The sequence below is a fragment of the Odontesthes bonariensis genome, chromosome 24 (genome assembly GCF_027942865.1).
Source record: "Odontesthes bonariensis isolate fOdoBon6 chromosome 24, fOdoBon6.hap1, whole genome shotgun sequence".
Taxonomy (NCBI): Eukaryota; Metazoa; Chordata; class Actinopteri; order Atheriniformes; family Atherinopsidae; genus Odontesthes; species Odontesthes bonariensis.
The window spans coordinates 20,786,578-20,810,317 of NC_134529.1; the positions used below are offsets into that span (position 1 = coordinate 20,786,578).

A 23,740-nucleotide genomic window follows, 5' to 3' on the forward strand; every position below is an offset into this window, starting at 1 on the left:
AGCATAAAAAGGAGCCCAGTGACAAAGTTTGAAAGTGTAGCTCTTTGCACATGAGTGGACAGGAGTACATCCAGCTTAATTGGCTTTGATTCTGGGTCACATCCTTCATAACATCCCGTTTTATTTTTCATATCAACTCCATCTGCGAACTCTCTGAGGAAAACAAAAAAAAATTTAATTAATAGAGTTTCTTAAATTAGCCTATCATATATGACGGAAAGTGCATAGGATACGAGTTATAAGAACAAAGAAGGGGTTCTGTGCTGCTTTGGTTAAATGCAGAAGCCCTTCAAAGCAACAATTTTGATGTGAGTAACCACAACGTGACAGGGCTGACATAAACAATGAAAGGTCCACTCCAGGAGAGCTTGTGGTAATGTGAATATTGCTGTGGGATTTGCTTATAGTCGCTGCTTCATTATGCAATGTTTAATATTAATAAAGACAGTATAAATATATATTATTCATAAGCTGATTTACTGCGCTTGGCGTGAGTGTGTGCGTGGACTTGAGTGACAGATTGAGATGCTTCCTTGCTACAGGCAATACAACTAGACAAGGCTCTTACTTTTCTGCAGGACCTATCCTGGCAATTTCTCCCACAGTTAAGAGGATTTGTCCGAGCAGGGGTGAATATATAATGCATGCAGATTCCAAATTTTAATGTGGCCGGAGTAAATGATTCAATGCTGGCTTTTCTCAGAAGTGAGACCAGGAGGGGAACAGAGAGGCCACAAGATGTTACAAGATGTTGGTCTACTCTTACTACACATAGTGCTGCTTTTAAATAAGGTACACATGATGGGGATTCGCATGCATAGCTGGTCATAACTGCATGTTCATAAAGGACCACTTTTACAGGATGGGTGGAAACAGACGTCCAATATAGGTGCTTTAAATCTTACTGGCATATGGCCACAAATGCTTGTAAAAATGTCTCATCTAACTCACTGATTGTAAGCAGTGTTTTGTGGTGCTCCTTTTCTGTTGCACACTAGAAAACACTTGGGCGAAACTGTCCCAATATGAGACAGGAGGGCCCCAGCAAAAAGAAATGTGAACACCTTTAACAAATATTCATCAGTAAAAAAAAATCTGAAATATAGCAATAAAATCCTTTTGTTTCTTTGACCCAACGTAACCCAACTTTTAAATCTTGGGTTATTTGCCCCAACGGAAATATTGCATGATTTGCAAGCCATATAGTTTTACATACATACATTCTAAGTCAATAGGCCGACTCAAAGGAGTGCAGTTTAGTTTCATAAAATAACCAAACAACAATACAAAAGAAAGAGTTTTCTCAAGTTTGATTAATCTTCAACAATGGCCTCTGGGTACAGTGAACCATAAGGCTAATGTTTCTGCATCATACTGACCCAAGTAGGGTCAGTACTGACCAATTAAATGAAATGTACTCATTTCGTAACCACTTTTATCTGAAGCCACTTACAAAGGAACATTAGGGGCAATGTTGGTTTGAAGATATATACATTTACATTAACAAAGAATATAAGCTCTGTTTAACCTTGTTTATTTCAGAGATTTTTGATTTTTGTAACTAGTTGTCTAATATTAAAAAAACCAAAACGCTAATTTTCAAGTACCGCTGTGCAATCAATTGGTGCAAGCGTTGTAAATAATTCTGCAACACCATACACGTGGGAGTAGTATTTTCTTTCTATTTCTTTAGGGGAAAACCAGGGTACTTTTTGGGGTTCCTTTCTCCAGAACTGCTCTGTGACAGACACACTCATAGTTTGGTGTGTGAAAAATGAAAGAACAAAGTGATCACTCAGCATGTTTTAAATGTAAAAGCTGTTTGTGTTGGTTTGCTTTGTTTAGACTGGCACGACCACATTCATAAGCCTGCGTTTGTACACAATGAACTCGTTCTTCAAGTGAGACATCTGGTCAAATCTGGTCAGAGTGCTTGTGTCTGCAAAAAACATGTAGTCCTGCCTGCCAAAGCTCACAAATTGTTATTTGTCTCCCTCTAGTGGGTGTTTTTAATAAAAACACATGTTCGACACAAAATAAATAAATTAAATAAGTCATACGTCTATCATATACGATATTTCTAGGAGTGGAATTGTTCATTACTGTTTCGAACTAATCATTTTCGAAGAACAAATATACCACAGCACACGTGCACCCGATGCCTTACGTCATGACGTGTGCCAACAGTCTCTGACGTCGTGCAAAAATGGCGGTACCCTTGTTACAATGGGGTCTGTGGCTGATCACTTGTTAGCCAACTTATTGTGAATAATTGCGAATTATTCTTACATCTGACTCTTAAAAGGGATCAATTCCGACGCCTACATGATAAAGGTACGTGTTGTGTTTCATTACAAATAGGAGGGCGATGAACTGGGCCGATTCCTGCTACTTTTATTCGTCGGACGCTTCTTGCATCAACGGTGTTTAAGCCTCGAGTTGAGCAAGTTTGCTATAGCCGGGTTTAGCTAGCCGAGCGACTCTGGCCAAGAGACTCGCCTGTTTAACTGTCACTTGCCTTCCTACTTTTTGTGAGGTTTTACACCTGTAACCTGCCATCGCCTTATAGCATCCTCGCCGAGTTCATGTTGCCTCGTACACATCCCGCTAATGTCAACGCAAACTTGGATATTCAGTCTTCAAAAGCTAGCCTAACTTGAAGGTACAAAGCACAAGCTATCAGTAGGGAATGATAGCAAGCCGCTGGCCCTTATGTTATGCCAATTCGACAATCCTCTTCGTTGACACCACCTTAATCTTTTGTTTTTACTTTATTAATGTCGCGGGAGTCGTCGGCTCAGCTACCGATTAATGTATAAAAATTGACGTAAAATAGGCCAAAACACCCGATTTCGCTTTGTCGCGCAGCTGACTGTTGAACTGTCAGTTGTTAGCATAATTAACAGTGGTAGCAGAACTATTAACATTTTTAAGTAAATTGACTTGGTAATATCACATTGTAAAAGTATTATCTTAACTATTATCAATAAATGTTCAAAACATTAAAAGTTATTAATGCCGAAAATGATTTATTACATGTGTTTTGTCGTAACAATGAATAAAGAAAGTTTATTTTTCAACTGCAAGTGATGTTCACTAGTCACAAAATATTAACGAGATAACCTGCTGACTGTTTTCTCCTTTAGTCGAATTTTTAGTTTGAACAAATTCTGGAAAATGGCGAGAAATGCCAATGTTTCTTTTGAGTTGATTGCCTGTCAGGTATATTGAGTAAATTGCAACAGAACAAATATTTTGTATGTTCTACATTTTACGTTTTGTTGCAGACAGTCATGGTTCGTGTAGTAAATGGGTATCTAAAGCTGTTATGCATCGAAATAGAAGTACATTATCTCCCACCGAGGTGAAGTTGAATAAGAGAACGGTACTAATAACTCAACGGACTACATGGCAAGCAAAAGTCATTTAAAAGAAGCAGAGTTGTAGCTCAAGCTATTGTAAAAAACCATGAGTTTATCATTCTAACTAATTTTGCAGATTTTAAACGGGGAATTGTCAGGCATTTAAGTGCTCTCATACTCATTGATTGGACATGATTGGTTATAGTCTTTCTGCTTATGCATTGTTGCAGTCCAGTACAGCAGGTCCATCCACCTCCTCCCCTCAATCAATGAAGGAATCCAAGGAGAACTTTTCTGGCCAAGCTATTCTGGACCACATCAAGCCATGCTGGTACTGGGACAAGAAGGATTTGGCCCACACGCCATCTCAGTCTGAGGGCCTGGACCCTGGCACAGAGGCACGGTATCGAAGAGAGGGAGCCCGCTTCATATTTGATGTGGGGACCCGACTTGGCCTGTATCCTTGATTGGTTAATTCATTTGAATACTGGGATGAGAGTTGGATGCAAAGCTGAGTTAATTCATGGCAGCAGAGTTAAACATTTTTATAAGTATATAAATAGCCACTCATATCTGACAAACTCATGTAAATAACTGTTGGGATCCTTGACGGTCAGCAGACACTATGACACGCTGGCGACTGGCATCATATATTTTCATCGCTTCTACATGTTTCACTCCTTCAAGCAGTTCCCCAGATATGTAAGTTCAGAGTTACGGTTATCCTTAGTTTTTCCTCATCCTTAAAAGGGGACTAAAAGCGTGTGAATATTCGTGCAATTTGTGTTTCTACAGGTGACGGGTGCTTGCTGTCTTTTCCTGGCTGGAAAAGTAGAGGAAACTCCAAAGAAGTGTAAAGATATCATTAAAACAGCCCGCAGCTTACTGAATGATGTGCAGTTTGCCCAGTTCGGAGACGATCCCAAGGTGACGTTTCTTTTCGTTTTCCCTCTGTATGTTGAGACTTTTTTTTTTTTCTCCTTTTCACACCAGCAACAAAATGGGTCGAATGGGTCCAAGTAGGGCTGTCGCGGTGAGGGAATTCCCACCGCGGTGACTCATAGCCGCTCAACAGCGCGGTATGCGGTGATATCGCATTTTTGTTCATTAGGCTACTTTCCACGACACGCAATGTTAGATGAAAATCGAGCGCATAATCCGTCTTTTTTTCCCAGCGATTCTGACACTTTGCTTTGCCTGTCATTTACTCGCTCACAGACCAACATAGCGGAGATCAAGCAGCGCATACCCCAGTTCTGCAACATTGTTGCCAGTGCCACATGGCAAATATCAACATTGTTGCAGACCTGGGCACGTTTCGTTTAGTAATGACGGAGAAAAATGAAGCAGATCAGTGCAGCAGTTGAGCTCACGTGTCCGGGATACAGTTTTTTTAAACAGACTGCCCGCCGACCAACCAACCCAAGCTGAACTTTAACTGTTTCCGTGAAGTTGTTAGAGCTTATTTCTGGCACGGCACATTTTTTAAATGTTTTTTTTTTTTAAATAGGCCTACAGACCAACAGCAAATGTGCACACTGTGGTTCTGTGGAAGCTAGTTTATTGTTGATATTAGACGGTCGCATTTACAACGTTAAACATGGATAATAAGGGAAGATTCAAAGCCATAAAGTGTCCGGACTAGGTAGAGGAGTAAAGCCGAGATAAAGGTAGGCCACTGCATTTTATTTTAACTTCTATTGCTACGACACTGAGTAGGCATATTCTTGTAATATCAGCTGCTGAGGGAGAATGAGACCACAACGAGTAGCATGCAGACGTGTGTGCGTGTGCGGTGCCTATATGCAAAGATGACGACAGAAACACGGCACCAAGCTGTGTTAATGTGTTTCTCCTGCCTTGCGGGGAATATACAATGTATCATTATTACTGTGCTGGCTTAAAAAAAAGTATCAGTTCTTTCAGTCGCTTTGGATCTACTGTGCAGTCTTAAAAACTCTTTTAGTTTCTCGAGTTGTTCTGCGCGTGCAAGGGGGCGTGCGGTGGGCGGTGGCCTGGACACGCACCGCGGAGGTCCTCTCAGCACCGCAGTGATTGCATTTTGCGGTTATCGCGACAGCCCTAGGTCCAAGTATTTCTAATATTCTCCGTTAAAAGAGTTTCTTGTGGCGTATGAATGTCTGCAAAGTAACCCAGATTAATAACATTGAAAGACCTAAGAAAGTCTTCTATTTACCCTCTCCTATAGAGGAGCATATGAAATATTTGAGTTATTTTAAAATCTTATTTTGAACTACAGTGCCCGCCCGCCATTATCTTTATGCAAAACGTCCGGACTCAATAATTAGCATTTCAATAATGTTAAAGATTTTACTGACAAGCAACAAAGATGTCGATTCAATGCCACCCGGTGCTTTCCAGTTGAAAGGGAAGAAAAGCGAATCTTCACAGCTTTCCTCGAGAACAGAAGCAGCAACGACGGCTTCTTTGAGACCCACTGCTGCACTCGATTTATTGATTTATTTAATATCTTTGTCAACTAGTGCCACTGGGAAATAGCTGAGGTTTTCCTTGTTGTAATAGGGGACTATAACTAAACGTTGCATTATTATCATGTCCCACTTTGTCTCCGAGTACCGTTAATAGACTAAGTTCTATTTACACATAAATTTCAACACGAACAGATGTTCTCACTCGTGTACAGGATGCATATGACCATCGCTTTGATTCCATTTCTTGTTGCACACAGTACACCTGAGAGCGAGCCACACAACAATCCACAAACACGAGACCTTTTCACAGATGCCTTTCAAGCTGGAGTTGATGTTGTCTCCGTTGTGCATCGGTGGCATGGGTGAAAGTACACAGGCGGTTAAAGGTGATCTGCTTCTGAGCTGGCAAGGAAGGTAGAAACGGAGGCGAAACTTGCTATATGTGTAAGAGGAGGTCGCCATCATGGAACGCCACCACGCTAACCAACTCAGTCAGCTGATTCTGCAACACTGGTTTAATATGTGTCAGCACAAATGGATGCAGGGCGGAGCTTCCTCTCCGGGGGCAGATTATTGAGGATGTCTTCTTTTTTTCTTTTTACCAATCAGCTGCAACTGAAATGTGAAAAGGGCTCCTGACTGAGAGTGACTGTTTCCCACAGAGCCCTCAGTCATGGCCGGTTATTGTTAGTTGCGTTTATCAGCCATTCAGACCTTGAAAACTACAACAGTCAAAGTTCAAACCAACAAAACTGAGCCACAGTCTTCACCACTTAACCCTGCACATGGCTTCAAAGTTAAATAGCTGAACAGAAGTCATATGTGGCCCACTGTCACATCCAGAGACGAGGGCAGTCCTGTCTTCCAGACATTTATGTCACTACTACCCATAATGCATTCCAATGTAAACGGCAATGGCAGACTACAAGTGAAAAGATAAACAAAAGACAAAACAGAAATTGATGTAAAACCTCGAAACGTTACCGAAAGCCATTCTGTGTTTTTAGGAGCGAGGTGGTGACTCGATTCTAAATCATCCTGTTTTTGGTTTGCCAACAGGAGGAGGTGATGGTGTTGGAGCGAATTTTGCTCCAGACGATCAAATTCGATCTGCAGGTGGAGCACCCCTACATGTTCCTGCTGCGCTACGTCAAGCAACTCAAAGGTGAGACGAGGCGAATCGGCACCACAGCAACACGACCACTCAGTCCGACGAACAAGGAACCCGTAATGAGCAAGGTGCTGTTTTGTTTTCTTTTTTCTCTGGATGCTGTAGGGGAGAAGAACAAAGTGTGCAAGGTGCTACAGATGGCCTGGACGTTTGTCAATGACAGGTGAGCGAAGTGCGCGCCACTACCTCCCAGTCTCACTAGTCTTTTCCAGAGATGTAAAGCACTGTATCGTGTCCAGAATAAGATTTGTATTCAGAGCTTTACCATCTAACTTAATATGTGCACTGATAAATGAATGTATTCCATCTTGCTTTGGAATCTGGGAAGGATCTGTTTAGAAAGAGTGACTCATAAAGTCACAGTGGCCTAATACTTCATACCTGCAATGTTCCTAATTCAAATCTGGCCACAATCTCCTGCCTCTTTCTATCATTTGTTGACAAAACATAAGAAAAAGGAATGGGTAACTGGGCTGAATTGGACTATAGCTTATTTCTTTTAAGGTATTCATTTGGGAAGCAATTCCCTGAAGAAAACTGAAAGAAGACATTAACCAGCCTGTTTCTGTGGCCTGGGCAGCCTGTGCACCATGCTGTCTCTGCAGTGGGAGCCAGAAATCATCGCCGTGGCCGTCATGTACCTGGCAGGGCGCCTATGTAAGTTTGACATCCAGGAGTGGACAGCTAAGCAGTCATCGCGTCGCTGGTGGGAGCAGTTCGTCCAGGACGTCCCAGTTGAGCTGCTTGAAGGTACCCAGCATCAAAATTCGAAACTTTTGTCCCCGTTATTCGTTTGTCCTCTCAGACTTTTTTTCTCAAACAAAAACACGCTTCGGTCCTCCAGACATTTGCCACCAGATCCTCGATCTGTACTCCCAGGGAAACAAGCCCATCCCTCAGCAGATGCAAGAGAAAGAGCGGACACCAGCTCTTCCGACCCCAGCTCCTCCAGCGCCGCAGGGACAGCTGCCAGCCGCCAACCCTCCTCCCCCACCACCAAAAAAGACTTCCCCTCAGGGGGGCAGCCCCGCACGCCAGCTCAAACGCTCGCATGTAAGCCAACACCTCTCCTGCACAGAGCCACGGGAAAAGTCGCTTCTTTGTGTTAAACTATAACAGATGATGCAGCGTGTGTGTTTAACTTGATGCATCCGTTCATCCCTCTCTGTTGAAACTGAGTCTTTGCATCTTTTTCTTATTCGTTCCAGACATCCCCAAAAGATGAGCCAAAGGCACCAGGTAAAACATCTGTCAAACATCAGGCTGTCAAAAAGATGACCTCGTTTGAATTTTTATCCACTGAAACACCTTAGAAAGGAAAAAAACAAGTCAATAATCGTATTTGATGAAGACTATACGCAAACACTGTACATTCAAAGTGGCCTGGATTAGTATTTTCTTGGTCGGGTTTTGGATTTTCTAAACGTGTAAGCAAACAGAAAAGTGGCTAAATGCATTCTTTGACCATTTTCAGAGCAAGTTGGATCAAAGATTCCTAGATTGGAGAGCCCGATGCCTCCACTACCCACATCACAGCCTCCCCCTGGTAAGCCATGACCACTTGTATGTTCTGTATTAGAAAAGCTTAGAAATGGCTTCGAACTTTGGCACATGTTATGTCCCAGAAACCCTGCTGCGTGTTGGCGAGTGCCACCAAATAACAAGCAGCCTAAAGCCGTTAGTCTGCTTACATAATCACAACTTGTCTCGACATTACTTCAGGACACACGCATACTCCTAAACTATCCAAAACCAGTGTGATTAGTGCTTAAGCCTGATAATGAGACCACCTCCTGTGTGGGTGAAGCTGGGTAGCCTTCGCTCACTGTCTGGGAATGGAGAGGTTATTTAGGACCGTGTTGGAAGGAGCAGCCTCTCTCTGTTTGCTGGCAGGATGGAGAATTTGGTTTTGGTGAATTTGTAACGTTTTTTTGCTTTTCTATAGCTCCTCCCACAGAAGCAGAACCAGGAAGTGAATTGGCTCCTCCACCCCCACATGCTCCACCTCCACACCAGCCTCCTCCCCTGCCCCATCGCCCTCCTCCACCTCCACCGTCCAATTACCTCATGTCCACCACCAGCTCGTACATGTCTGGAGAGGGTTATCAGAACCTCCAGTCCATAATGAAGACAGACGGTCCTTCCTACGCCCCCATGCCGCCCAGCTACGCACCTCCCATACCGCCGTATCATCCACATGTGTACCCACCACCTACTGCACCGCCTCCAGGCCCTCCACCTCCCTCCACCTACCCACCACCAAGTATGCCACCGACCTATCCACCGCCAGGCTACAATAGCTACCCTCCACCACCGCCTCCACGCATGCCACCGGGACATGTGCCTCCTCCAGGGATTGGCCTTCCACCTGCTGGGTACCCTCCTCCCCCCCCTGTGCCCCCAGGACAGTCCCAAGTGCCCCTACCTCCTCCACCCGGCATGCCCCTGAACCGTGGCGGGTGGATGAGATGAGGCCGAGCAGGGCTCCGTAGAGACTGGTACAGACCAAGAAAAAAAAATGGAGCCGGTTCGTGTTCAGTGCAACGTCTGATAAACAGCTGGTGGGGTTCTAAATGAAGCATTCTTAGCAAACGGACCTGAGATGGAAGAAGTGAGGTCTGAATATCTTGGTTATGAGAACCAGAAGAGAAGTTAAAATGTCCAGTAAGCATCTTGAACGATTTTGAAATCGGTGACTTATATCTACAGGATGGTACTCGTGGTGCCCAGCGCCGGGATTCCAAAACCAACAGTCTATGCGTTGTTTTTGTCCTGGGAATGTACCAAGAAATATAAGCACCGTTTGTTTTTCCCTTTTTGTTTTATATATTCTTGTCACATATGCTAATTCAGATACATTACAAAGTTTTTTTCCACTTACGTGTTTTCATTCTTCTGAATTTCCATTTCCCCCATATGTCATTTTCTTCTCTACGTTTTCAGTCTTATTGGGGAGGAGAATGGAATTTTCTAAAAATGATGGCTGAACGTGCAGAACGCCATGCTGTGTTCCAGTTTAGTGTCCTTTAATTTTACTCAGAAAACAGGTTCAAAATATTCCTTTTTAAAAAAAAGATTTTTTTTACCCTCCATTTCAATTACTTATTTTTTTGAAGGAAATTTTCTCGAATCTGCGCTTGCAGACAGTAGAGCTGAAAACCTGTATCCAAATCAAGCTCGTCTAACACTGGACAGTCTGTTTACCTGTACAATGCCACGTGTGTTCATTTAAGCTGATGGGTTTGAGAGCTTCTGTATGTGCCTTAGTCAGGCTTCTCTTCTCTGTATCCTGCCCGTAGCGTTGGTTCAGTTTATGAACAGTCCTCATCACATTAAAGACCTGCTTTTTTTTTCTTTTTTCTTTGAACTGAGTCACGTGTTTTCTGTCTGCATACGGTAGAGAAGGTGATAATGAAGTTGCAGCAGGTTTTATGCTGCACAACAATAGTTCCCAATATTCTTCACACCCATGTCTGACCTGGTTTCCTTGCACCAGAAAATTATAAATATAGAGATGGTGGCGATTGATCGTAACTCTTTGGCGCTCTTGCTAATTGGCGCCGAGCTACATTCAGGATGAACACATCAGGGAGGTCACATGTTTGTTTTTTTTGTTTTTTAAAATAAAGATGAAGATCAGGAACATCTGAGAGGACATTTGTACAATTTTGGAGTGGCTCTAGAGTCCAGACCTGAGTCCCCTTTAAAGGGAACTGACGACCAGAGATGTCCCAAAATGAAAAAAAAAAAAAATCCTTTCCAACCTTAGTGCAAAGTAACTTTTCAGTGATTGTAGAAAAAAGAAAAAAAAAAGCTTGCCAGCCATGACATGTTCATTATTTATTGAGAAATCATTAACATCTTGGACACGCCATCTTGTCACTCGTTTATATAGCTGCAGAAACCTACTAATTGACAGTTTGCTTCGACTTCATCAGCTCAACTCTTTCTCATCTGCCGATCACATACATCATCCCATGTATGGATGACAAATTGAAGTGAGTTACTTTTAACCTGGTGATCCATAACAGATATGTCGAGGGTTGCTCACCGCCGCCAGCAGAGGGCAGTCTAACTCCTGCAGTGTTGCACAAGCAGCACTGATCAAATAAAGACAGCAGTTCACAGCATCATTAAGCAACTTGTTTATTAACCCCCCCCCCCAAAAAAAAAAATCTTCTAAAAGTGGCCTATTTCAAGTTCTTTTATTCTGCCAAATGTTCATCTCGTCACTGAAATTCATGAAAAGAAGTTACAGTCATGCTACTTGCTACAGGAATACACAATTATGCTGCAGTGTCTAGGTTTCTGTACTGTGGTTTCAGCATATAGGCGGGGGAAGAAGAAAAAAAAAACAGTATTATAGAAGTTTAAAAAAGAAAGACAGCTGGCTTCCAGATCAAAACACGTTGCAAGAAAATGTGGCACATCTCAAATCAAATGCTATTTATTAAGTATTCAAAATTGTATCATGGCTTTAAATCGGTTCCTAGAAAAAAGGACACTTTTAAAAAAAACTTTTTTTTTCCGTTTCGACCCGTTATTCAAGAGACTCAGAAGTGTAATTTGGAACAAATGACACAAGAGATGGAAGAGCCTGGCCTGTCGGTCACTGAACGTAACTATCAGATAACTTCAGAGATCGAGAATTATCTGATCATTTAAAAAAAAAAAAAAAAATGCTCAGTTGCTGACTGCTCTTCAATCTCTATTCTTGTACCAAGCGATAAATACACCAATAAACTGAGTTTGTTCATTTTGACATCAAGAAATGTTACCATTTCGTGGTGTGGAGACATCAAAGGGAAGACTTTATTTCTCAGATTCTAAAAAGAAAAAGAAAGAAACATGCACTGCGCGAACACACCTGCTGAATCCATGACAACAGAAATAGGGGTTCATCTTAAAAGTGAGTTTCCTTTATCTTTGTCTGCAGAAAGTATCCACAGAGCCTTCAAAAATGCTGTTGCAGTTCATGGGACATAGCTTTTCTGCATGGATTCGGAAAATATCTTCAGCAGTATTCAAATGTGTTGTAACAGGGTTCAAGAGCCAAAAGAGGACAAAAGAATTCACAGGCAGTTGCTACAGCTGCAAGAAAGTCATTCAATCTCCGCCCACACGCGCAGACACGCGCGCACGGTCACAGATGGGTGACGGTAAAGCTGTAGCCCTCCCAACCTGAGAGAATGATTGTCGAGCATGCACACAGCATTCAATTTTAGTTAGTTTTCACACAGTAAGAGAATTAACCTTCCATTAACCAGTGGGAATGGCAGATTCAGAATGGACGTGATACATGTTCAGAGGTTACAGAGAGAAGGAATAGTTATCAACCTGGAAAAGAATAATAACAACAAACAACGACAACAAAAAGGAAAGTTTAATACCAGAAACAAACCCTGTTTAAGGTCTGGTTGTGTGTGCTTTTAAAACTGAATTATTGATCACATGGCCACGCTTGAATACAAAATAGATAAAGTAAAATCAACAGTAATAATGAAGTAGTGCTATGGTTTTATACATAATATACACAAGTTAACAGTGATCCCTAGATTATCAATAGACTTGTCTTATGAGCAAAAGTCGCTAGATCACAGTGGGTTTCACTTCGTTTACATTTTAGAACGCTAATCCTAGTTATACTCATTGACCACTAGGGGGGAGTGGGGGTCTCTATAGGAGGTACTATCAAGAATCATCTTAAAGGGATAGTTTGCCTCTTTTGACATGAAGCTGTATGACATCCCATATTAGGAATATCATTTATGAACATTGACTTACCCCCTGCTGCGTCCTGTGAGCCGAGTTCCAGCTGAGTTTTGGGGTCCACGAAGCTAGTCCGGCTAGTTGGCTGGGGGCACAAAAATAAAGCGTTTTGCTTCTCAAAAAAATATCCGTTCAAAAGAGTAATACATTTGCATCAAATGACCGAGCACTCCCTAGCCACCTAGCGATAGCTGCACCTGTTACAGTGTTTGCTGCTCGGAAGCAGGGGACTGCTCGGTCTGCTCTTCGGTCTGCACAGTTTTACATTGGACGCATTGATATCAAGGGAGGCAAAAATAGCGCCAAGCGAAGTGAGGTCTGACTTTTTCCTGGACAACGATTTTGTGATGCAAATGTATTACTCTTTTGAACGGATATTTTTTTGAGAAGCAAAACGCTTTATTTTTTTGACCCCAGCCAACTAGCCGGACTAGCTTCATGGACCCCAAAACTCGGCTGGAATTCGGCTCACAGGACGCAGCAGGGGGTAAGTCAATGTTCATAAATGATATTGCTAATATGGGATGTCATACAGCTTCATGTCAAAAGAGGCGAACTATCCCTTTAACATACCTCCACACCGTCTCTGCTCATGCGGCCCCGTCAGGTCTGTGCTTGAAACCATGTTGCACCGCTCGCTTATAACAGCGCAGCGATGCATCGAAATGAACCTTAAAAAAAAAAGCAAGGTGTGTTTGTAGTGTTTTACAGAGAGACGTGTCAGTTGTGGGTTCAAAATCCTTCAAATCAATCAAGAAATGTGGCGAATGAGTGGAACTAGCTGCCAGTTGTCAATATAAGTTTCGAGAAATTAAAAACAGGTCGTACATGTAAATTGTACATGTGAATAACAGACTAACGAGTCTTTTCTGTAGCCAGTCTCAGAGTGTTTGTTGAAGGAACGCTGGGTGCGGTAGGCAGTAGGGGAACATGGCGTTATGGGTCGTGTGGGTGCAGGTAGAAATCTGGTGCTTTAAGGTGAGGGTAGGTACTGTAGACCCATATCTGTCTCTCTGTCTGTCGCCGGCTGCCTTGCTACAGTGGCCCCTTGAACTGGTTCCCAGAGAGGTGCTGTCTGACGGACAGCTTTGATCCGGCGGCATCACCCAGTTTTCGCCACACCACCTGCAAACACACACACAGAAGAGATGAAGAGGAGCAGAGAGTCTGGCTGACACAGGAAGACACAGAAGCAGCAACTTTAAGGAGAACTCTTCTTCAAGAGTGGAACCTTCAAATGCTCACAGTGGGACTGCACACACATATGAGCGATTCCGCGCAGGGGAGCTGCCTCTGTCTCTGGCCTTTCTCTCAGCACGGCTTCTCTCAACCGTCGAATGAGAGGGGCCCCCGGGGGAACTCTGGTGATATTACAGAGGCACTGTTGTAGTGCTCCCTAGATTCCTGGCCTGTCACATACCTCCACAGGGCCCAAAGAGCCAGATTCTTGTTCTCTCTCCAATCAGCAGACCTTTTATTCTGGACCGGGCCTTTTCAGCACCAACAGAAAAAAAACGGAGGAGGAAATGATGGGCAGGGGAGAGGAATAATAACTATGGGAGGCTGAGAGATGGGGAGGAGAGCTCTTTTCCCCTGCCGCTCCAGTTTAATTGCTCTGACAGCTCAACTATGAGCCTCTACTGAGGGCTTCAAGTGTAGGGTTTGGCTTTGGAGCAGGGACATGGAGAATGATAGAGAGATGGACGGAGGAGGAGAAGGAGAGGGAGAGCTGCATCCAGGACTCTGCTGCAAGTGTCACTTCAGACTAAATTAGTCTAAATGAGTTCCTCATTAGCAAAAAAGCAGCTCAAAAAACGGATTTGAACCCGGTGGAGAAAAAGGGATCTGCAGACTGAGGAGAAATAAACTAGTTGGGTGATTCCTATGTTTCAGCATTAGTGAAAATAAAGAAAGTCATATGATTAGCTGAGTAATTGGCAGTCCAAATGATGAAAGAGCTTGCATGTTGTAGTGGTTCAGCTTATTATTTATTTTTTCCTCAAAAGAAAGTAAGTTTGCATTTTTGTGACAAGCCCAATCCACAAAAGTAGGGAAACTGTGAACAAAGCTAACAAAATGCAATCGTTAGCTGAACAGTTTGACTCTGTATTTAACTGGAAGCAGTGCAAAGACACCACTTCAAAGTTAGCAACAGAATATGTATTTATTTGTCATTTGAAGTCAGCAAGATTTTCTTAAAAAAAAAAAAAATAAAAAAATAAAAAAAAATAAAAAAAAAAAGGGCGATCAAGACTCATTCAACCAAGAGCTAGTTCAGCTAGCTCCCATGCTCCCAGGCGAGAAACCTCCTGCTTAGTTCTCGGCAGTGGCCAATGGCTTCTGAGCTCTCAGACGACCAAACCTAAGCCAGCTGGCTTTTGGACCAGCTCACTCAACTGGCAGAGAGCTGTAGCTCTTTGCTCAGCCCTTGGCTCTACGGTCTTCTCCACCTAGCTCGTGCTATTTTATTTTATTAGCTGGCATCTCGTTTCATTGGTTCCTCATGGTGCTCGAGAAAATAGCTGCACAGCCCCAACCCGCAAGAAAACAGGATTGGCTCCTGAAAATACTTTATGTAGAACAAATGGGCTGTCTGAGCCCTCGGAGTGTAAAGCTAAGGAGATCTTTAGAAGTTCTGAGAAATCCTTTGTCAAAGCGTTCACAGCAGATTTCGCTCACGAAGTTGTCATTAATGCTGAATGCCGAATATTCAGGTTTTGGAGCAATAAATGCTGCCGTCCAGGTATATTTTCTTTCGCATATTTCAGCTTTTGCACTTACATTGCACATCTCTCGCACAATCGCCTTCTCTTTCTCACTGAGATCGTCCTCATAGTCCTCGGGAACCTGCTTGTCCAAATTCTCGTGGACCTCCAGCACCTGATAACAAACAAAGGGAGGAGTGTTTTCACCCTTTACCACAGCTAGCTACCGAGCTACTTTCAATGAAACAGCTGTGAACACGGGTGCGATCATCCCAACTTTGAATTTACTTATAAAGGGTAACAGAAGATATAACTGTAGTCTTCAAATCATGATTTCCCTAAAACTGAATTCACTGAATATTTTACCTTCATGGCATGCACCACGGCCTCAGGCTTCTGGACGCAGGACAGGTAGCCTGTGGCAGGAGAGGATTCGCTGGTTGGTAGACGGTTTGTACCCTGAGGAAAGTAAAAGAAGAAAAAAATGTAAGTATTTGTGTCAAACAGTGCAGAGCATCGGCAAAGATGTGATTGAAAGACCGACCGGTGACAAAGGTTAAGAGCCAGATCTAGGCCATAAACCTCTCGGGGACATGCTCTGCAACCTGTCAAGCTCTTATCTCATCACATCTGCTGTCGCACAGTGTAAACCAGAAGTCCACTTCAAAGAATTCATTTGAGCAGCAACCAAGACACTCCACCCTAACAAAGTCCACCACACCCTCTCCACCAGTGGGTGTTCTGGCTGGATTTTAAGAGCGATTGTCTTGGATCGTAGCACTGAAAACGCCACCCGCTTTCATCCCAACTCAAATCCCCTCTCCTCCCCTTGTGTTCATCTCCCCCTTTTTGCATTCACCAAGCATTCAATTCCTAGCTCTGCTACCTGCATGGTGTGATTTAACCTGGTGTGATGGGATCAACCAGCTAGGAAGGGGGCCAGGGGTGTTTGTTTGACTCATCACCCACCCCCCCTGGTTAGGATCCAGACAGTGGCTCTCTGTTTGAGGGACACGGAGATCTCTGGGACACACAATGGCGCTATTCACTGTAACCTGGCATCAGAACCCTGCATTAGACACAGCTCCGTGCCTCTGCTAGCCCCAGTTTGCATATGTCAGGTCCCCTCCCGCACCCGCTTGCACCATTTGGGTGCCAGAATGAGCTCACATAACCTGATAGCACACAGATGCAATAATAATCCAACTGCAGCTGGAAGGGTTGACGTGTGGAAACCGTCCAGCAGTCACTTCATTTCACATCAATTACACGAAACATTGATATCCTGCCCCAAGATGAGAATCAATTTATGAAGATCCCTATATTCATACGCTTTGATGTGGAAAAAAAATGTGGTTTAAAGAGAGCCTATTATGAAAGAAAAATGCCACTTTTTTTGTACTTGGCATTCTTTCAACTCCCCCCCCAATCGGAAATTGGAAATTCTGAGAAATGGAGCAACAACAACAACCTGGGCTGGAACATGATTCCCGATGAGACGTATAAAGAGGGATGAGTACCAACTGTTCACGGCCAAACTGCTGGCGAGGGAAATGTAAGCTATTGGCAATTAAGTATTTTTCAGTTTTGTGTCTGGGCTCGATATGCTGCGTATGCTGGTGTGAGCTCTCAGGCCATCGACTGTATTTGTTAATACGGTAATAAAGCACTTCAAGGGATATTGAGTACTACCGATCTCAAAAGAGGCAAACCTTGCAAAGAGAGTAGCGGAGTGAACATTCTACATCCTAAAACCAGCCAGGTTGAATAGAGGTGTACGTATACGGTTCACTTTAATACATGGGGGTATTTTGACCAAAGCATTTTACAAACATTTCATTAAGATATTAGGAAAGTGTTTCATTTTGGTGTATTTTTTGCTTTTAAAGGCTGCTGTTCAGCAGGACAATCTAAAGCTTTCAGTGATGTCACATGTTGGTTTGTTTAGACGCCATATTGTAATTTCAGAGTGAAGCATCTTTACGTTCTCCACTAAATGTTTGTGGACATGAGATCTCATCAAAACAATGTATTTAGTTACCTTTATTTTTTAGAGAGAGATTTGACATGTTTCTATCTCTTAACCAATTCTCATTTCATAAAAGAGTGGAGAAAAACAAACTGTTTCTCAGCAAGGGTGCCATGACCGTTATTTAAATACAGTCAATGGTCATACAGTCGGGCTTAATGCGCATAGAATACTGAAGGCTCGGACAGTTTTGACCCTTGTTGCGTACCAGAGAAACTTTCACTCTCCGTTCACCTTGGGTTCCTTATAGCAATTTAGTTTACTTATTTTTTTCCCATTTATCACATTGGGTTCCCTTGCTTTTCTGTAAGTGTATTTCAAGGTTTTCATTTAAATCACTGACTGTTTGATCAAAGCGTAGCTAAACAAGGCTGTAAATTGCAAATCCGAGGAAAACTGCTGTTAATACAAAAAAAATAGAAATAATATGAAGATTCAATGCAAACAGTTCTTGGAAGAGTTGCAATTTCATCTTTGTAGATTGTAAGGAAGACCCTTCATTTCAAACTCCTCTACAACAATGGATCAGGCCAAGTCTATGACTCCAAGAGGTCCAACAATCCCTTTGTTGAATAAAAGCACACAGCCCTTTCAGTTGAGTGTGTTTAAGGTCACACTAACTTATATGTTACCACACAGCTCTGCCTGTGGTGGACTTTGAAGCCAACTACAAGTAAGAATATATAAATCACTGTGACATTCCTTTGGGATGTTCACTTCTCTGAATTGTGGCCCTTATCTGGAGACTGCAAACATTTCCTGCTTGCACCTGTGCCAGGTTTTCTAGTTTTATTTGGTGTTGGAGCTGTAGAGCTGAACAAAAAGGATTGGGACAGTGCAAAGACACAGCCAGCTTTCGGGCAGTGGTTTCTGCTCATATGAATGTGCATTTTGGGAAGGTTTCCCTGCATAAAAAGGCCTCATTTAGGCCCTGCAAGAGGAGGGGGGAAGCACACACTGTCAGAATCGGTGATGTGGACTTTGACTACACAAAATTACAACAGACTGTTGTGTTTGTGAGAATCATGCAGGCTGACTGCTTTCTTCCACTATGCATCTTTTCTTCTCTCCCATCATTTCCATTCTGACAGCCTAATGCACGCTCACTGACCTGAAACTGTGTCTGGATGAGACAAAGGACTTAATATAAAGGATAACTGGGATATACTGGGAGGGGTACACAAAGTCCAGTTCCCTGAAGTCCTGCTGTTGTCATCGAGAAACCCCATATGTATTATCTTTTTCTTTCTCCTCCTTCTCTCTTGGATGAACTTGGGCCAAATTAGGGACCAAGGAACTGATCTACATACAGATCAGTAATTCTTTATGGGGTTCTCAAGACAATAAAGCCTTTGCTAGGTGAGGACATAAAACTGACAGAAAATGTTATTCTGGACTACATGAGACTAAATTTTCCTGGGTCTTCATCAGGCTGCTGAAAAGTCAATTGTTGGCTTTGTAACCTCACAGTAAGGAGAGGATTCCAGATCACCGCCACAGAATGTGAAAAATTGGGTGTGTACATGGAATCCAGTGCCAAAGTGTCCTTCTCTCATGAAATACTAAGTCAATAAATCTTTTCTTACCATATTATTTCTAAATCTTGTGTCAATCAATGTGCTCGTGATCATTTTGAAAATAATTTAATTGCCAAGTTAGACCTGAAAGAGAAGAAAACTCTATGTTTGGGAATGAAAATGGGGTGAGATTTCAGGAAGTCTCTGGGAACATCTGAAAAGCTGTTAGGCGAGGAAGATTCTACCTTCGAAGGAAAACAAACCAACAATAAAAACAGAGTGGAGTTGAGCCACACCCTGTAATGAAGAAAGAGAAATAAAAAAAAAGACTATCCCATAGCTGAGCACATACTCAGAACTCCAGAACAACCAGTGACTTCTATGCTTATTAGCACGTGAAGTTCTCTGGTATGCACAGTATCTAATGACTGCAGGGTATTGGGAAAACCTGCTTTATGCGACAGCGTTGTTGAACACTGCGATGATGATATGACTTATATATGATATACAGACAAAATGCTAAACAAATACAATATATGATATTAAGCTCAGGTGTATTTGATGACTATGTCAGATGTAGGCTACGAGACATTAATATTGCATAAAGCTTCAATATATTATGCAGCCCAAATTGGAAGTAAACTTAAGATAATGTATTGTATGGAGACGGTTTTTATGAGATCTGGATACTGGCAATACACTTGGTTATCTTTTGCTGTCAGGAAAGAGGTAAATTACTGGTTTGTTTTTTGCACTTTTTTTGCACTTTTTGTATATGAAGTTTGCTTTGTATATATAGTTTAATTTTTATATGTATCACATCATATAAAAATCACACCCATATATTAAAGATAGTCCCATATAAGCTATAGCCCATCTTTTTTTTTTCTTATGCAAAGCTAAGCTAACAAACTGCTAGCTGTAGCTTTAGCGCTATCGATCTTCTCGCCACTCTTTCTAGTCTTGGCCTTTCTTACACCACTCTGTAAGCGAGCAAATGAGTTTTTTATTTTTCAAGATGTCAACCTATTCCTAAATGTGGATATCACTTACAAACTGCCGGCACAGATACTGTATGTTTCAGAGTTAGCTGTGCTAAACATGGTTGCAAGCAATAAGTAATCATTAACAACAGCACTCGACTTTATTGGGCAATACCTTGCCCAACGTTAGCATTGCATTTCACAGTTTGAGGTTTGATATTGTGGTGAAATTCAATTAAAATTCTTGCACTTTGTATCAGTAAACAGAGGTTCTCTTAAGTGGTTTGTCAAACATGTCATCAATATTAGTGAATTTTAACCCCTCAGACTGAACCTGTTGGAAAGCTAACCTTACAGCTAATTTGTGTGATACGTAAAATAACAATGCTCAGGCTTTTTTAAAAGATTTCCTTACAATGGGTCAAACAATTTAAGTGCAATTTCTCTGACTGTGGATTATCCGATACTGATAGACGGATTATAATAGAGCCTACTTTGGAATATATGCAAAGCAAAAATTTCACATTTCATTACTCCAAATTTATTTCTACACTGTCAAGTCTGTCAGAAACTTAAAAATCACACCTCAGATAAACAAGACCTTATTTCAGGTGAAATAAGTTGACATGAACATTACCGAATCGCACAAACCCCTGAGGCAGGGTTAAACCTGAAAGTTGCATTCTGGTTCTCAATTGAGTGCTTTCAGGCTGAGCCTGTGATTAAAATATAATATCGTTGTTGTTTTTTGTGGGGGGGGGGGGTTTTAAACGCTAGGAAGATTTAAGTCCTCTGGCCAGCAGCACAGCCCCGGTCTGACCTTCCTCGAGCAGTCAAAAAACAATTACCATGCTTCAGCTCCCCAGACACTGGCAGGGTCAGGGATGGAGGTGGATTGTGGAGGATTATTACTTTCAGAGTGGGATTCAGTTCAAACAGACTCCAGGGAGGAGAAAAGGAGCTGAAGGGTCAGGATATGGGATAAAGAGAAGGGGATTCTGACTCCTGGTAAATTTTTATTCTTGCTCATTTGTTTCTTTTCCAGTTTGTCTCATCAACCTTATGACCCATTTCTTTTAATCCTTTTTCTTCTCACTCTTTCTTCCTTCCTTCCTGAGTGATAGAGTTCTCTTCCTGTCATGTGTCATCTGTGAAAGTATAATTGAAGAGTGAGAAGCAAAGTGAATTACAGCCAACTTGACTTAATTTCACCATGCAGACATCGGCACTCTCCTTACAATTAGGTGTTTGTGTGTCTGTCTCCACACTTGACCGCATTCATATAAGCGGAGTGTCGCAGAGTGGATCTGTGGCTATAACTATGGTTTAAGCGGTCAGGTGTCAGCTTGAGTCTTTGTGGGTATGCGTGCGACAGTTTGTGTGTGTGTGTCGGTCTCTGGGGTTACTGACCATATGCATTGCCTCCTGGCGCTGGGGCAGTGAGGACAGCTGGGACTCCGAGTGGTACAGAGTCATTCCCTTCCTCAGGGCACGGAGGTCACCTGTGTTACACTGCTGGGTGCACAAACAAACAAACAAGCAAACAAACACACACACAAAAGAAGAAAGATATAAGACTACAGACAACAATATTGATATTTGATAAAGACATATGACCTGTTTGTGTAAAATATGTACATAGGTAATACACCCCCCAAAATGAAAAAAAAAATACATATATATTAAAAAACAGTGCCCACGAAATATTTTTGCATCCATGCCGCATTGCTTTGTAATTTACGATCCTCAGTTAGGGGGTATCTGGTTCTGCCCCCCCCCTCCTACACTGGCACCTACTCTCTCACCATCTAACTCTTTTTTTTTTGTGCGTCTCTCTACATAAATGACACCTCCCAATGCTTGGAGCAACATCACGTCGCGCCATCATTGAGGGCCAACAGCGCTCCTAAGATTTTGTCCTCATTAGCAGCCAAAGACTACCAGTTCCTAGGGGCAGTAACCAGCCTAGCTTCGCTCTGCAGGCAGGGAACATGGCAACACCACTGTTCCTTATGACATTTCTCATGTCACGCATGAGTGTACCCTCTGCGCGAGGTGCAGTGTTTAAACGCACACGTGATGCCTGGGAGGACTCGGGCTATAAATAATTCCGTGTGCTCAGGATGTGTGTCAACGAAAACACCGACATTGTGCTGCGTCGTCTGTCTGTGCATTATCGCCGTGTGTGTCATACAGTCAGGTGCATGCTCACACAAGTTTTCCCGGAGACAAAGCAACAACCAGCACTCCCCCGTCTTCTCTCCCCCACCTCGGTATCCCGTTGGCGTTCCTCTAACCTTTCTAAATCTTTCCCTTGGCACTTCTTGATCTATCCTTTGGGTTTCCATATTCAGGCCCCTCAAGTCTTTACTTTGTTAACATTTCTGTCATTTGTCTGTCAGAGACCCTAAATGTCAAATCGGGATCGTCAAACGTATACTAGATAAGATCAGCTGAATAAGAAAGATGTTTCTTACTAAATCAGCCTTTTTTTAAAAAAAAAAAAAACAGGCCAGCATACTACCCAGCTTGATATGACCCTGACCACTTTGTCCAACAAAGCTATTTATTTGCTCGACAGCCGAGAACAGTTCGCTAAAAGTCAGGACCTTTCGTCCATGGCTGATATAATAGTCTGATTTTTGATTTTTTTTTTTTCTCCATGTTATGCTTCGTGGAATATAAACTGGTGGGGGAGGGTTGCTGCTGCAACTTGGAACATTTATCCTGATTTTTTTTAAAGAGATAGGTTAAAAGCAAAAAGGGTTGATTAAATGCATTAACTGACAATGGAAATGTGAACAATGTGGCTGCTATCGGGACAAGAGATTTCATCGTGAAAATCTGTTTATCAAAACATGTTGATGAATCGACACTGAATTAAGATTAAAGCTACCAATTAAAAGAGCAGAATGACCGATTTTCTGTCATTTATTTTACACTCCGACATTTATTCTGCATCAGTTAAATCAAATTTCAGTTTGGTTACAAAGATTTAACACAGATTTAACACTTCAGCCAGACAAAATTTACATGTCACGAACTGATTTATTTGAATTCAAATAAAAGAGAATGACACATCCCGTGATTGCATATGCTGAATTTACAGTTAATTTCTTTCCTCTGTTAATCAGAAGCCTCAGACCCCCACTGATATGTGTCCAGCATTCGCACCTGTACTTAGCGCTGTTCACCTGCGATCTGATCGGACACATGTTTAGCGCCAAGTGTGATTAGCTTCCGAGAGCCTGACAAATGTGGCAGTAATTGAGGAAAGGCGAAGCTCGGCAAATAGCAAATAATCCCTCCCATGAGCCGTGGCCAAATCCATCATCTTTAAGCCCATCTGATTCTCAGTTCAGAAATTAAACTGTTTTCTCACTGAATAATTCATTAATCTTCATCATTCTGAGCCACTGGACCCTACTACGGGTCACTCTTGCAAACTGAGTTAACTTATGCTTTATCAGAGTCACACTGAGCATTTACTTGTTAATAATCAAGTGGCAGCAAGCATGAAGAGAACGTGTGAGGGCCGCACACTTTGATGGTTTGAATAAAGGCTGGAATGGCAGGAGAAAAGCTAAAGAGCTAATCTTGGAAATGTTGAAGTTCTGCTTGCATGTAAACACACACCTGCTTTTCTTTTTGCAACACCTGTACTGAGTAGGTCCTTAATATCCACCATGGGACCCTGTTGTTAACTCACTTTTTCCTCCCTTTGGTACAGGAAAAATCCCTCAGCCAACCG

At 42.4% G+C, this 23,740-nt stretch overlaps 2 protein-coding genes across 5 annotated transcripts in view; one reads left to right on the forward strand and one right to left on the reverse strand.

Moving 5' to 3' along the window:
* Window positions 1-2,206: 2,206 nt before the first annotated feature.
* Window positions 2,207-10,353, forward strand: ccnk (cyclin K). Its single transcript, XM_075459210.1, has 11 exons — window positions 2,207-2,334; window positions 3,593-3,819; window positions 3,983-4,064; window positions 4,158-4,289; window positions 6,875-6,980; window positions 7,092-7,149; window positions 7,567-7,736; window positions 7,831-8,039; window positions 8,195-8,225; window positions 8,461-8,532; window positions 8,932-10,353. Exons 1-11 carry the CDS (start codon window positions 2,326-2,328, stop codon window positions 9,456-9,458), a joined length of 1,623 nt encoding a protein of 540 aa, XP_075315325.1. The 5' UTR covers window positions 2,207-2,325; the 3' UTR covers window positions 9,459-10,353.
* A 2,861-nt stretch (window positions 10,354-13,214) lies between these two features.
* The window catches only part of ccdc85cb (coiled-coil domain containing 85C, b), a 45,868-nt gene continuing 35,342 nt past the window's right edge, over window positions 13,215-23,740 (reverse strand). For 2 of the 4 annotated variants that reach the window (XM_075459535.1, XM_075459533.1), the window contains 4 exons: window positions 21,400-21,501; window positions 15,827-15,919; window positions 15,537-15,635; window positions 13,215-13,880 (listed from right to left, as the gene is read on the reverse strand). In XM_075459535.1, coding sequence (XP_075315650.1) covers window positions 13,791-13,880; window positions 15,537-15,635; window positions 15,827-15,919; window positions 21,400-21,501 — 384 coding nt within the window. In that variant the 3' untranslated portion in view covers window positions 13,215-13,790. Of the gene's footprint in view, window positions 13,881-15,536; window positions 15,636-15,826; window positions 15,920-21,399; window positions 21,505-23,740 lie in introns of all 4 variants that reach the window. The other 2 variants (XM_075459532.1, XM_075459534.1) reach the window with 2 other exon arrangements.

Coding starts and splice junctions, on each gene's coding strand:
- ccnk (XM_075459210.1), top strand. Junction 4,290..6,874: donor AGTTCGGAGACGATCCCAAG/GTGACGTTTCTT, acceptor GTTTGCCAACAG/GAGGAGGTGATGGTGTTGGA. Junction 8,533..8,931: donor CACATCACAGCCTCCCCCTG/GTAAGCCATGAC, acceptor GCTTTTCTATAG/CTCCTCCCACAGAAGCAGAA.